The sequence below is a fragment of the Gadus macrocephalus genome, chromosome 21 (genome assembly GCF_031168955.1).
Source record: "Gadus macrocephalus chromosome 21, ASM3116895v1".
Classification (NCBI taxonomy): domain Eukaryota; kingdom Metazoa; phylum Chordata; class Actinopteri; order Gadiformes; family Gadidae; genus Gadus; species Gadus macrocephalus.
The window spans coordinates 3,483,513-3,497,265 of NC_082402.1; the positions used below are offsets into that span (position 1 = coordinate 3,483,513).

The 13,753-nt window shown below is 40.8% G+C and overlaps 2 protein-coding genes across 2 annotated transcripts; both read left to right on the forward strand.

Annotated features, from left to right (window-relative positions):
• Window positions 1–1,614: 1,614 nt before the first annotated feature.
• Window positions 1,615–3,502, forward strand: LOC132450312 (macrophage mannose receptor 1-like; the record flags this gene model as incomplete). The annotated part of the gene is made up of 3 exons (XM_060042391.1): window positions 1,615–2,032; window positions 2,303–2,721; window positions 3,373–3,502. Coding segments are annotated over 3 exons (927 nt in total), but the record flags the coding sequence as incomplete, so codon positions are not given.
• A 7,133-nt stretch (window positions 3,503–10,635) lies between these two features.
• On the forward strand, window positions 10,636–13,476 carry LOC132449948 (macrophage mannose receptor 1-like). Its single transcript, XM_060041849.1, has 4 exons — window positions 10,636–11,115; window positions 11,361–11,753; window positions 12,018–12,436; window positions 12,986–13,476. The coding sequence occupies exons 1-4, from the start codon at window positions 11,031–11,033 to the stop codon at window positions 13,073–13,075; spliced, it is 987 nt and encodes a 328-aa protein (XP_059897832.1). The 5' UTR covers window positions 10,636–11,030; the 3' UTR covers window positions 13,076–13,476.
• The last annotated feature ends 277 nt before the right edge of the window (window positions 13,477–13,753 follow it).

A 13,753-nucleotide genomic window follows, 5' to 3' on the forward strand; every position in this document is an offset into this window, starting at 1 on the left:
TTGCTGCGCCACAGTTTTGCAGCGCGGGAAGTTTCGCGGCACGGCAAGTTTTGCCCGCGGTGCTTCTGAATTCAGTCACAACCATGGCCGAAATTACAAGCATTGCATGTCTTTACCGGTTGTGGAAGAGGGAGAGACGTCAGAATGCCCGTCGTTTATGGGTTCATGAGACCATTCGGAGCCTGGAAAGGCTGGTGCTGCCTGGCACCCAATTGGGTTTTGTTTGGGGTTGTTATTCTAGCCCTTTAGCATACTCATAGTTTAGTTTAACTGTAAACACAACTACACTACAGAATGCTGATTTGTGGGTTTTTTCGAGTTACTAAATAAATGTAACGGTAGTGAACTCTAGGTCACTCCAAGGGAGTAACACTGATTGGCTGTTACGGCATGACACTCAGTGGCAACGCCTCAGTGGCAACGCTGTTGAACGCTGATTGGCTGTCATCACGCGTTTGCTGCCGAAAAGTTGAAATATTCAACTCGGGCAGCATTTGTCGCGCCGCAAAATACGTGAACGCGCCCGCCGCCCGTGCCCGGCAGGCGGCAGCGGGCACGGGCGTGCTGCGCTGCAAATCAAATTTTGCCGCGCCGCAAATCAAATTTTGCTTCCGGTTTTCTCGGCAGCAAGTGCTCCGCAGCAAACCCGCAACGCGTCTCTACATTCACTTTGAATGGGATCGTGCGGCGCGGCAACTTTTTGCATCTTTTGGTGTGAACGCAGGGTTAGGACAAACGAAGGCCAAAGAGCCGTCACAATGAAGCTATGGTTTGAAGATGAAGCCCTACTGCAAAACTACAAATAACAAGCCAATGAAAACATGACTTGTGTGGTGACTCCTCTGTTCTTCATAAGGTCAAACGATTCATTGAGACTGTTTAGAATGTATAATTAGGCCAATGGATTTCCTGAATGCATGCGACACAAACAAGTAGTGTTCTTTGCATAATCACTTTTGAAGCCTGCTGTCTGGCTCCAATTGTTTACATAAATTTGAATCATGTGAATGATTGTTTTTTTTGGGGGGCGGGTTGTTGTTTGAAGAAAATGTGAGATGTGTGATGCAGTCGGGCATTGCACTGGAAATACATCCATGGATCGGAACTAAATAACGAAACTGAGCGTTGGGGTGCTGTTCAACAACAAAGGTGGGACCAGAACATTGACTACAAAAGTTTTAATGCAAAAGTTGTAGCTGTTTTATAGTGCATACATTTATATCTAAACTTGTGTGATATGTAAAGACCCTTGCATTCTTTGTTTTCTTATTTTATGCTCAACATGCAAAAAAATACAGGGGCCAAAGCCCCTAAAGTGTTTTTATGTTATATTTTTATGTTGCAGGATGTGGAAGAACATCATTTTTTTCTTAAGGGCGTCTTACCTTTCAGGTAAGAAACATTTGTGTCTGGGTCATAGGACAATCTTGTAAGACAGTTTGCACCATTTCCAAGTATATTTACCCAACAAAGCTGTGATTGTTTGTGGACGTTTTCCAGTTGTGCTTCGGTCTGTCTCAACTGTAGAGCATGACATTAACACTGTCAGGGTTGGCGGTTTGATCCCCACTAGGGGTACCCATGCTGAGATTGTAATACATATATGTATTTGTTCTTGCTGTGACGGCTTCCCCTGCAGGGCTCGTGGGACACCATGCGTCTCCCATCACCAAACTCTACCACCACGTGGATCAGAAGATGAGCTGGACTGATGCTCAGCGATACTGCAGGGAGCAGTTTCATGACCTGGCGACCATAGACAACCGGGAAGACCTAGAGCGGCTGCAAGCGTCCAGAAAAGGGTCCGATTATGACATTGACATCGCATGGATCGGACTTTATGATGACCGCACCAGATGGCAGTGGTCCCACGGCAACCAAGACTACAAAATGGGTCAAGACTATGACAATTGGGCCGGAGATCAACCAAACAACGTAGACGCCAAACAGAACTGTACAGTGATTATGCCCCAAACAGGGGAATGGTCCGATAGGAGATGCACTGATCTGGCCTGTCCTGTCTGCATTAATGGTGCGCTGGATTTATATTGGTTAAATACGAAAGTTAGTTTTTGCTCTAGGTTAAACCCCATCCCCTTTACCTTCAACTTAAAAAAACAACAACATGATATTTCTGTAAATTGAATTGACTATGTAATTAAGTCTTTAATTTTTAGCAGTTGTAACATAATGAAATTAAACTACTATTCCGGGCACCGCATCCCTGTTTGATAAATAATATGATTGGGATATAAAGTTAATCTGAACTAATATTCAATGTTTTTCTCTCATTTTGTTTTAGCTGCGGGCAACTACATCTATGTCCAAGAAAAAATGACCTGGTACAAGGCGAGGGAATACTGCGTGTCTCACCACACTGAGTTGGCAATTGTGAGAGACGCGACAGAGAACAGCAAAATCTATGCATTGATGAATTCAAACGCATGGATCGGGCTCCACAGAAATCCATGGTCCCACTGGTCTGACGGGAGTAGAACCACTTACCTTAATTGGGAAACAGGCCAGCCAATAAATTATGGAGGCAAGCAAAATTGTGCTGCAATGATTTTTATTACAGCAGATTATAGAGATAAAAATTGCCAGGATTTATTTTACGTCGCCTGTCAGGAACTGCAGAAACAACGCTCAACCTTTAGGATAAAGATCAGCACTGAGACAGACATGACCAATCCGGAGGTTCAACGCCAGTTTGTTGAACAGGTTAGTAGGTTCCTGAGGTGGAAAATATTTGAAATGACAAAACAACAGATTTATTTACATGCTTAACTTGAGTCTATTCGCAATAAGTGACTTAAACTAACATGTGTGATGGGAGTGAATTCAATCAAACGCCCTGCCATGTGACTTCGCCTGTTGCTATTTTGAGCTGATCAGGAACAGAATCAAACAAACTGCCTATATTATCGGGCTTCTATGTTCATATTGCGATATTACATATTTGCAATGGGTGAAAAGGATTTTCTAGTTTAAAATGCCTCCATTTGAATACCTGTGATATTAGAAGCATTTTAATTGGGGTAGAAGTGCCGTGCAACAAATGTAAAGCATGGTCTAATGCTGAAGTGCTTAATAAGGTGATGCTAGTGATACAATCAGATGTTGGTGCTCTCCTTGTAATTGTGTACAAGTGTGCTTTTTTTCAGGACTGAAAACATACATAGTAATGTTAGTCTGTATTTACAGTTTATTTGCCTAACACTTTTGAGTGACTTTTTCTAATGTGTATTTTATGTTATGAGGAGCTCGCATGCCAAAATGTAACAGACACCAATTATAACAGTTGGGTTTAAACATGTAAGAGATTAAGAAATAACCCATGAAAACGTATTAACACACTTCTCTCTACACCAGCTCTCTGCCAAAATGGCCAAGGAAGGAGTGACTGGCATGCAAATCCATTGGATTGTGAAGGACGGACAGGACCAGAAGAGTAAGAAATGAAGAGCTCTTTGAGTTAGAACAGTGGTTCTCCAACTTTTCTGCAACTTTTCAACATTTTGGTGTTTCTGTACCCCCTATAAGATATTTTTTCACCTGAATCCCCCCTCACCGGCACACAAATGTATGATAAATGTGTGCGTTCAATTTGGCAGCATAAACATGAACATTAAAAGGGTGAAAATACTCTAAATGTAATGAAAAAACATGGGCCAACATGCAACTGTTGGCTAATTCCTCTCCACAAAATAAAATAAAGGGTAGGGGTAATGGCATGTAGAGGTTAATCCCATTTTGTTTTTTCTGGATGCGCTCTTTTTCAGCAGATTTTACTTTCTCGTGTTTTCAGATTTACATTTCAACCACTTGCCCATTTTCTCGTTATTATAATGTCTATCTTATAAATAAATTATTAATTTATTTCATAGATAAGAAAAAAACATTACATGCATTCAATTGATATGCCTCAAAAGGAGTAGGAAGAAGTATACAATTTATTTAATCCTACCCCTTGTTCCAAAACTCAATAATTAATAGTTCTTAAATTAACCTCCTGTGACCCTTGTTATAATCTCTCTAAATAAACTATCTCTCTATATACAATGTGCTATACTATATTTATGTCGATACAATCCATGCATATACAGTTTGATAAACTATCTTTTAATATAATTTATATATCTATATCTATATCTATATATATATATATTTGTACAATTTGATGTACTATATATACACTTTATATTTATTATCTTTGCAGTTTGGTACAGTGTTTACAATTTATAAATGTCATTAAATCTATATACTAAAATATATCTTAAAATAGATAGATACACATACAATTTGATATGGGCTACTATCTGTACAATTTATATTATATATATAATTTTACTATTCAATTATTATTTTCTCTTTTTCTTTTTTTCTTAAAGCCGTCCCTCATCCCTGTACCTTTTGAAAATCATTGCTTTGTACCTATTTTTTTTTTAAACTGGATCACGATTGGACTTTACTTTAGGCTGTGCTCATACCATTCCACAGTTTCCCACCACCACCTGAAATGCATTGACTTTTAAAAGTCGTGCGAGCAGCTAGCATCTTCAAATTTAACTCGTCATTCAGATGATACCCCCCCCCCCCCTTTTTTTTTTATATTACCTGGTAGCAGTTTGTTTCTTGCTTTAAACATGATTTTTGCCACTTGATAGTCAACCAGGTCAATGAACTTTATAATACGGCAATATAAAAACATTCCCGTATTATAATCTAGTGTAACACATCTGGAGGTGTTTTTTGACAACCTGTGTTACCTTTGCATGGCGATATCACAACCATAATCAATTCTTGGATTCAGAAGTCTGAAGAAAGGGTGTGAGGATTTGATAGGGTTTAGTTTGGTGTCAGTTGGATATTGAGAATTTCACCCATATTTAAAAAAGATGTCTCTGGAATTAAATCTTCTGGTGTGTTTTTAAATCATTGTGCACTACAGAAATATCAATAATAAAAGTACTTAATCAACATCCCCTTTGTGGTTCTTACGTTCTATGTGGCCTGGGTTATTAACCTTCGGGCATGGTGAAAAGGTGGATTCCAGATTTAGACCTCTTGTTTATGTGGTCCTCTTCATAACTCCTGGACATCTCGCTAATTGTAGAAGTTAGATCATTCGGACCATGGTGCAGTTTCCAAGTTATTTGTTCCAAATCAACCATAGAGCAAAGATGCAATATCAAATCCTTTATTGGCAGGATAACCACACAACGAGCCCTAGTATCTACATTGTTGACCCTGTTTACCCTTTGCATACACCAAATGTTACTCGTATTTGTTTGCCACAACATACATTCTTACACCATTCTTTACAACATTAATTGTATAATATATTCAACATACAAAGTAAAACTGCTTTGCTAAAACTACGGAGCCTGTTTTTTGTATTCTGAGGAAATACCTTCACTCAGATGTTTAGGATTTTGTCATATTTTTGAAAGATGACGCAAAACAACTCTCATGCATTTGATATTATGAGATACAAGATATTAATACAAATAACCTGACAATGTTAGTTCTTTAAATTAAACATTCAATGGTAACCATTATCCATGGAAAACATAGGCGTTTGTAGTAACTCATCTGTTCATCACAAGGTCAAACGGAAGTTCATACCTTAAGACTATCGAAAGTGGAAATGAGAGGCAAATGGATTACCTGAATGCATACACAATTCCAAGCAAAAATGGATCTTTGCATAATCCCTTTTATAGTATTCTATTGAGATACTGGCTTTAGGTCCCAGTTTTGGTTCACGTATCAGTGGATTGATGGCTACATTGGTGAATAGGTGATGGAAGAAATGATGGCTCAATTAATATAGAAAGATAGATATATGTAGATGGCTGGATGTACATAGATAGTCTCATCCTGTCACCTGAAACAGCTCAAAGGTGTAATAGCCCCCAATGCGATAGCATTTCAACGCAAGCATTCAAGACTCAGCAAGGAATTTACATGAATTTACTTCTTGTGAAATGATTTCATTTTGCTGGCGGGTTGCTGTAATAATAAAAGCCGAGTCATGTGTGATGCAGTCAGGCATTGCACTGGAAACATTTCCAACAATTGGAAATAAATACGCTGATGGTTGAGGTGCTCTTACTACAACGAAGGTGGGACCAGAACATTTCATAGGAACAGAAGATATTTATGCAAACTTGTCAAGGACTCATTCAAGTTATATGCATATATGTATGTCAAACTCATGTACAGAACATTGTAGTCTTTGTTATGCCCAAAATTTAACATTTGAAACTCTGTTGGGTTGTAAAGGACGGAGAAGACCAGCAGAGTAAGAAATAAAGAGCTCTTTGCTGTAGAACAGTGGTTCTCAAACTTTTCTACTACGGTACCCTCCCACCTGAATACCCCCTCACCGGCACACAAATGTATGATAAATGTATGTGCGTTCCATTTGTCACTGTGAACATGAATTCTAAAGGGTGCAAATACTCTAAATGTAGTGAGAAACATGGGCCAACATTAAACTGTTGGCTAATGCCTCCCCACTAAAAGAAGTTCAACGTTAGGGGAGGGTCATGGCATGTAGACGTTAACCAATCTATTCTTCCTGGAACTGACAACATTTTGGTGTTTCTGAATGCGGTCCTTTTCACAGATTTTTCCTTTTTCGTGTTTTCAGATTTACATTTCAACCACTTGCGATGATGATGTGAAGGTAGTCAATCAATTCCTTTGTCTTATCCACTGAATCCAGATTTGAAAGGGTGCGCATATTAAAAACTGATTCCCCATCTGATCCAAGCCTCCGGTACAGAGTCCTCCATTGCCTGGAATAGCGCCCACACTGGAGAAGTACATGTCTTACAGTCTCTCTTTCTCCACACTCACACCTGCCATCTGGGTGTTTGCCAATCAGAGCCAGCCCACAGTGTCCAAGCCTCAGCCTTGTGGTTGCTACATCATCTTTTCTTATGCACCTAAAAGTGCACCTATCTTTATTTACATTTTCCTGTATTGAAAAGTACGCCCTTTCCTTCTCCCAAGATCTTTGCCACCTTTCTATTACAGTAGAGCCCTGTTTATTTTTTCCATGTACTCGGGTGCCCCATATTGCAAATTAATTTGCACTGTTTCCTCCTTCACCGCCTTCTTTGCCTCCTCATCCGCCTCCTCGTTCCCTTTCACATGCACATGAGCCGGCACCCAGTGAAACCCCACCTCTCTCCCCGCCTTGTAAATTCTGAACACAGACTGTAGTATTTCCACAATTAAATCTGGTCTGGACTTGGATTTTCCTTCTTTTATTGAAATTAAAGCTGTAGCTGAACACTACATATTATTGAATACCCCTGTTCATTATCCCCCACCCATTGTAAGGCCCATAGGACAGCCACCAGCTCTGCTGTGAATACTGACATGTGATCTGAGATTCTATATCCTATTCTGTACCCGATTTCTGGAATGCTAATAGCCACTGCTACTTTACCACTCTCATGCTCCTTTGACCCATCAGTGTAAATGAGTAGATGGTCTCCCCATACTTGTTGCTGCACATCAGATTTTTTCTTTGCCACCATTTTAACCCTCCACATTGCTTCAACCATGAATGCCAGTAGCCCTTTCTTGCTTATCAAAACTGAATCATCGTTTACAGCTATGCCCCATTGTCACATCTATAGCCACCTTTCCTCTTCTGACCAGCATTGTACACTGTATTGTAGTGTATTCTATTGTAGCACTTAACTGTGTAGCAACTGCAGCAGCTGCCATCATGTCTGTAATACGGGGAATTGATAGCGATTGTGGTACTTGCACTTGGTTCTATGAACATCCTTTCTGTACCGACAGCGATATATTGATGCACTTCTTATGACAAATGTACTTATTGTAAGTCGCTTTGGATAAAAGCGTCTGCTAAATGCCCTAAATGTAAATGTCTTGCAACAGCCGTACTTTGACTGCCCACCCTGTTCTCCTCCACCCTTCTTGCTGCCTCTGCATGAGATATTTTGTTTTCCTACTTTGATCTTTCAACATTTTCTGTTTTGACATAGTTTTGACACCGCCTGAAGGAAGTTACAACACTTCACAGGTTCATTGAACTCTTTTCCATCATGATCCTTGCTACATCGTCTACACCTTGGCTTTCCTCTACACACAGCTGCCACATGGCCATATCTCTGGCACTAGCATCTCAGAGGTCTTTCATACTCTCTCACTAGGTAACTCATGTATCCCAACATGACTCTCCTAGGAACCACATCATCTTTAAAGGTAAGGACAGGAGTGGTTCCTCTTCCATTTTCACCCTTTCCCATGCGCTTTGCAGCTATGACATTAGCCCCCTTCAGACAAGATAACAACTCTTGCTCAGACACTTCCAAGGACACATTATACACAACTCCTTTAACCTCTGTACTAATCCCTTTCCTTTTGGGTCTATCCTCGCCCACTGTACTCCATTCCCCCCCACCCCCATCCCCATCCCATTCCGCTCCCGTCGGCATGGGCCGACTCTGATTTAGACACTCCCCAACTCAGCACCCAATCGTCAGATCGAACAGCTGAGTTTGCACAGACCCGTGCAGGGATATCGTTCCCGGACCTATACAGGCCGTCGGGAAATATCCCTACAAACAGATTCCCACAACACCCAAGCTGAACAACCCAAAAATCAACCAATTCAGAAATCCCCTTTAGCCGCTGTTCTGAAGCCAACAACTTTAAGTAATAAACTATTTGAAAACACCGCCACTAGCACGCCACTACTCCACCCTAATCCGCATTCTCTCCAAATGCTCCCGCCGTTCGGTCGCGTCAGGTTTTGACAATGGTTCTTCTTCTTCTTCTTCTTCTGAGTTTATTTGGCGGTTGGCAAACCAATATGGTGCATTACCGCCACCTACTGTTTGTTTTAGAGCTTCGATGGAGGTTATACGTTATAAACTATGCAAAAGAACAAAAGTAAATAAACAAAATCATATAGATAGAAAACAACAGATTAAATTAGAATCTGTCAAATAAACCTGTTGCTTTTAGATAACTCAATACATGTTTCCATGCTGGTGGTCTCAGTGAGGAAAAGGAGAGTAAACCCTCTAAGGTCAAGCTTGTTTGACCCAAAGCTTTAAAAAATTTTAACAGCTCTCTTCTCTCCAAATTGTACGCTTCACATCGTAGTAAAACATGCTCCACTGTTTCTCTTCCATTACATTTTGGGCAGACCCCTGTTTCATGTTTGCCTATGATGTTCATACTGTGGTTAAGACATGTGTGCCCTATGCGTAGTCTTGTGATGATAACCTCACATCTTCGGTTCCAGCAGCCCTGTCTCCTTGTTACCACCTGCCTCTGGATTCTATGCAGGAACCGACCCTTATTTTCCCTATCCCATTGTTCTTGCCACACCTTGTTGATTTCTGATTTAATTATTGTTTTAACTTCAGATTTACTTAATGGAACACCCAGCTGTATATCCTGTTTCAGTGCCTTTTTTGCCAACATGTCGACAACCTCATTGCCTTCTATTTCAGCATGGGATGGGACCCATAAAAAACCCACCGTTATTTGCATTCTTTCTATTTTAAACAAACTCTGAAGAACCTCATAAACTAGATCAGGCCTACAGGTAGATTTGCCATTTGAAATGCTGATTAGAGCTGCCATTGAGTCTGAGCAAATGTTGACAATGGTTAAAAACACTTCGTAATATTGCTTCTCTTCATAAGTGTGTGTGAAGATGGCTGGTTCAACCTGTGCACACTGATTACTTAATGGGCTACAGGTGTGCAGCCTCACCCAGACCCAGCATCCAATTAGACTCAGCAGGCGAGGCTCCTCAAACCCGCCATCATCCACACTCACTCCCAAAATGATGTCACCTTATTTTTATTACAACATGTTGATCCTTTTTCGTATGCCTGAAAATATTAAACTTTTTCAAAGAATGAATGGAGGAGATGAAAACCTACTAAGAAATCTGACTACAAATAACCTGACACGTGTCAATTCTTTAGATAAAGGCCCTGTTTACACGAAGGGAAAACGCAGATATTTCCACGCGGTTTGGCCTCTCATTTACACAAAAACACAGTTTTTAATCACAGAAAACGATCATTTCTAAAAACTCCGGCCAAAGTGGAGATTTGTTCTGAAAACGCCGGTTATGTGTTGTTGTGCCAACGAGGAGAAACGGGGTTTTAGGTTCTGAAGCGTCGTATGAGCGCCCTATGTTTACAGTTTGTTTGTTACAGGAAGGCGCTCGTGTTTTTCGTTGTTGATTCTGAGGATTCTGATTGGCTTGCATGGCCTTATCCTTCTCCCTACACTGCCGCCCATAGGTTTGGCATAGTTATAATGACGCTCGATGGCGTATTTATGCGTTTTGATGTTAACAACTTTTTTGAAAACAATGTTGTGTGCACAATGTTATTTTTGAAAACGGAGGGGGGGGAAACATTCGTTTCTATAAATACCCACGTATAAACGTGGCCTAAACGTTCAATGGTAACCATTACCATGGAAAACATTGGCTTGTTACTCCTGTTCTTCACAAGGTCAAACGATTCATTAAGTTTGTTTAGAATGTGGACATTAGGCTGAATATCTTTGCCTAATCACTTTTCATTGATTTTGCGTTGGTCACTATTGGATTTCCTGAATGCATGCGACAAACAAGTAGTGTTCTTTGCATAATCACTTTTGAAGCCAGCTGTCTGGCTGCAATTATTTACATAAATTTGAATCATGTGAATGATTGTTTTTTTTGGGGGGCAAGTTGTTGTATGAAGAAAATGTGAGATGTGTGATGCAGTCGGGCATTGCACTGGAAATACATCCATGGATCGGAACTAAATAACGAAACTGAGCGTTGGGGTGCTATTCAACAACAAAGGTGGGACCAGAACATTGACTACAAAAGTTTTAATGCAAAAGTTGTAGGTGTTTATAGTGCATACATTTATATCTAAACTTGTGTGATATGTAAAAGACCCTTGCATTCTTTGTTTTCTTATTTTATGCTCAACATGCATCAATACACATTTGGTTAGATGACAGAGCCACTAAAGTGCTTTTATGTTATATTTTCATGTTACAGGATGTGGAAGAACATACTTCTCCTCTTAAGCCTTTCAGGTAAGATGCATGCGTCTGTGTAATAGGACAAGTTTGTGAGACAGTTCACACCCTTTCCAAGTATATTTACCCAACAAAGCTGTGATTGTTTATGTAGGTTTTGCAGTTGTGCTTCGGTCTGTCTCAACTGCAGAGCATGACATTAACACTGTTGGGGTTAGCGGTTTGATTCCCACTAGGGGTACCCATGCTGAGATTGTAATGCATATCTGTATTTGTTCTTGCTGTGACGGCTTCCCCTGCAGGGCTCGTGGGACACCATGCGTCTCCCATCACCAAACTCTACCACCACGTGGATCAGAAGATGAGCTGGACTGATGCTCAGCGCTACTGCAGGGAGCAGTTTCATGACCTGGCGACCATAGACAACCGGGAAGACCTAGAGCGGCTGCAAGGGTCCAGAAAAGGGTCCGATTATGACATTGACAGCGCATGGATCGGACTTTATGATGACCGCACCAGATGGCAGTGGTCCTACGGCAACCAAGACTACAAAATGGGTCAAGACTATGACAATTGGGTCGGATCTGAACCAAACAACATAGGCGCCAAACAGAACTGTACAATGATTATGCTAAAAACAGGAGGATGGGCGGATAAGAGCTGCAGCGACCTGGCCGGTCCTGTCTGCATTAATGGTGCGCTGGATTTATATGTTGTTGTTGCTCTAAGTTTAACCCCCATCCCCTTTACCTTCAACCTTAAAAAAAAACATGATATTTCTGTAAATTGAATTGACTATGTAATTAGGTCTTTAATTTTGAGCAGTTGTAGTAAAAGATGATTTAAGACCAACATAATGAAATTAAACTATTCTGAGCACCTCATCCCTGTTTGATTGGGATATAAAGTTAATCTGAACTAATATTCAATGTTTTTGTTTTTCTCTCACTTTGTTTTAGCTGCGGGCAACTACATCGATGTCCAAGAAGAAATGACCTGGTACAAGGCGAGGAAATACTGCGTGTCTCACCACACTGAGTTGGCAATTGTGAGAGACGCGACAGAGAACAGCAAAATCTATGCCTTGATGAATTCAAACGCATGGATCGGGCTCCACAGAAATCCATGGTCCCACTGGTCTGACGGGAGTAGAACCTCTTACCTTAATTGGGAAACAGGCCAGCCAAACAATTATGGAGGCAAGCAAAATTGTGCTACAATGAATTTTATTAGAGCAGATTATGGAGACGTAAATTGTCAGGCTTTGAATTACGTCGCCTGCCAGGAACTGCAGAAACAACGCTCAACCTTTAGGATAAAGATCAGCACCGAGGCAGACATGACAAATCCGGAGGTTCAACGCCAGTTTTTGGAAAAGGTTAGTAGGTTCCTGAGGTGGAAAATATTTGAAATGACAAAGCAACAGATATATTTACATGCTTAACTTGAGTCTATTCGCAATTAGTGACATTAACTTACAGGTGTGATGGGAGTGAATTCAATTAAACGCTCTGCCAAGTGACTTCGCCTGTTGCTATTTTGAGCTGATCAGGAACGGAAAACACTTTGTCAGTACAGATATGGTGAGGGCAGGGACTCGAAACACTTTACCGCTATGATTGGCTGGTTGGCTCAGAAGGAGTGCACTTACAAACTATATTATCGGGCTTCTATTTTCATATTATGATGCTACATATTTGCAATGGGTAAAAAGGATTTTCTAGTTTAAAATGCCTCCATTTGCATACTTGTGATATTAGAAGCATTTTAATTGGGGTAGAAGTGCCATGCAACAAATGTAAAGCATTGTCAAATGCTGAAGTGCTTAATAAGGAGATGCTAGTGATTTAATCCGTTGTTGGTGAACAATGTAAACAATGAAATAATAACCCATGAAGAGCTATTAACACGTGTCTCTCTACACCAGCTCTCTGCCAAAATGGCCAAGGAAGGTGTGACTGGCGTACAACTCCATTTGGTTGTGAAGGACGGACAGGACCAGCAGAGTGAGAAATGAAGAGCTCTTTGCTGTAGAATAAATTTCGTTGTATGAAATGTTTCAGACACAACAGCGTGTGACGCCCCTTGCTTTAGATCAACCAATGAGGGAAGAACTGAGCTTTTGTCTTGACAACTTTTCAGCAGACGATCTTGTTGACAACCTAGCCACATTTACGTTTAGGGAATTTAGCAGACTTGCAATAAGTACATTTGTCAGAAGAAAGTGAAACAATATATTGATGTCGGTACAGTAAGGATGTTGATAGAAACAAGTGCCAAGATTAACAATTGGTTAACCCATTCCCCCTTCTTCAAGAAAGATAGCTAGGATAGAATTCTACACAATGCTAAGCACAATTTTTAAATGCCAGGACGTACAATATACAATAAGTGTGTAAGAGGGGATGTTTTTAGGAGTGTAAGGGAGGTGAATCTGCAAGCGGGGCTGTGGGGGGGGTTGCTATGCAGAATTCAGAATCCAGATGAAACACTGGATACTGAGTCTTTGGTCTGTTGTGGAATCTTGTGCGTAGCTCTGCCGTCCTGGCATAGGCAGGGAGCTTGTTCCCCCATTGCGGTGACAAAACAGAAGCTTGAGCCGGGGTGTGTGGTCTGACTATCGCTTGGAGGTAGGCAGGGGCAATAGCTCTCGTCGATCTAGATTCAATGTAGTGTACACCTAGCCTGGTCCTCC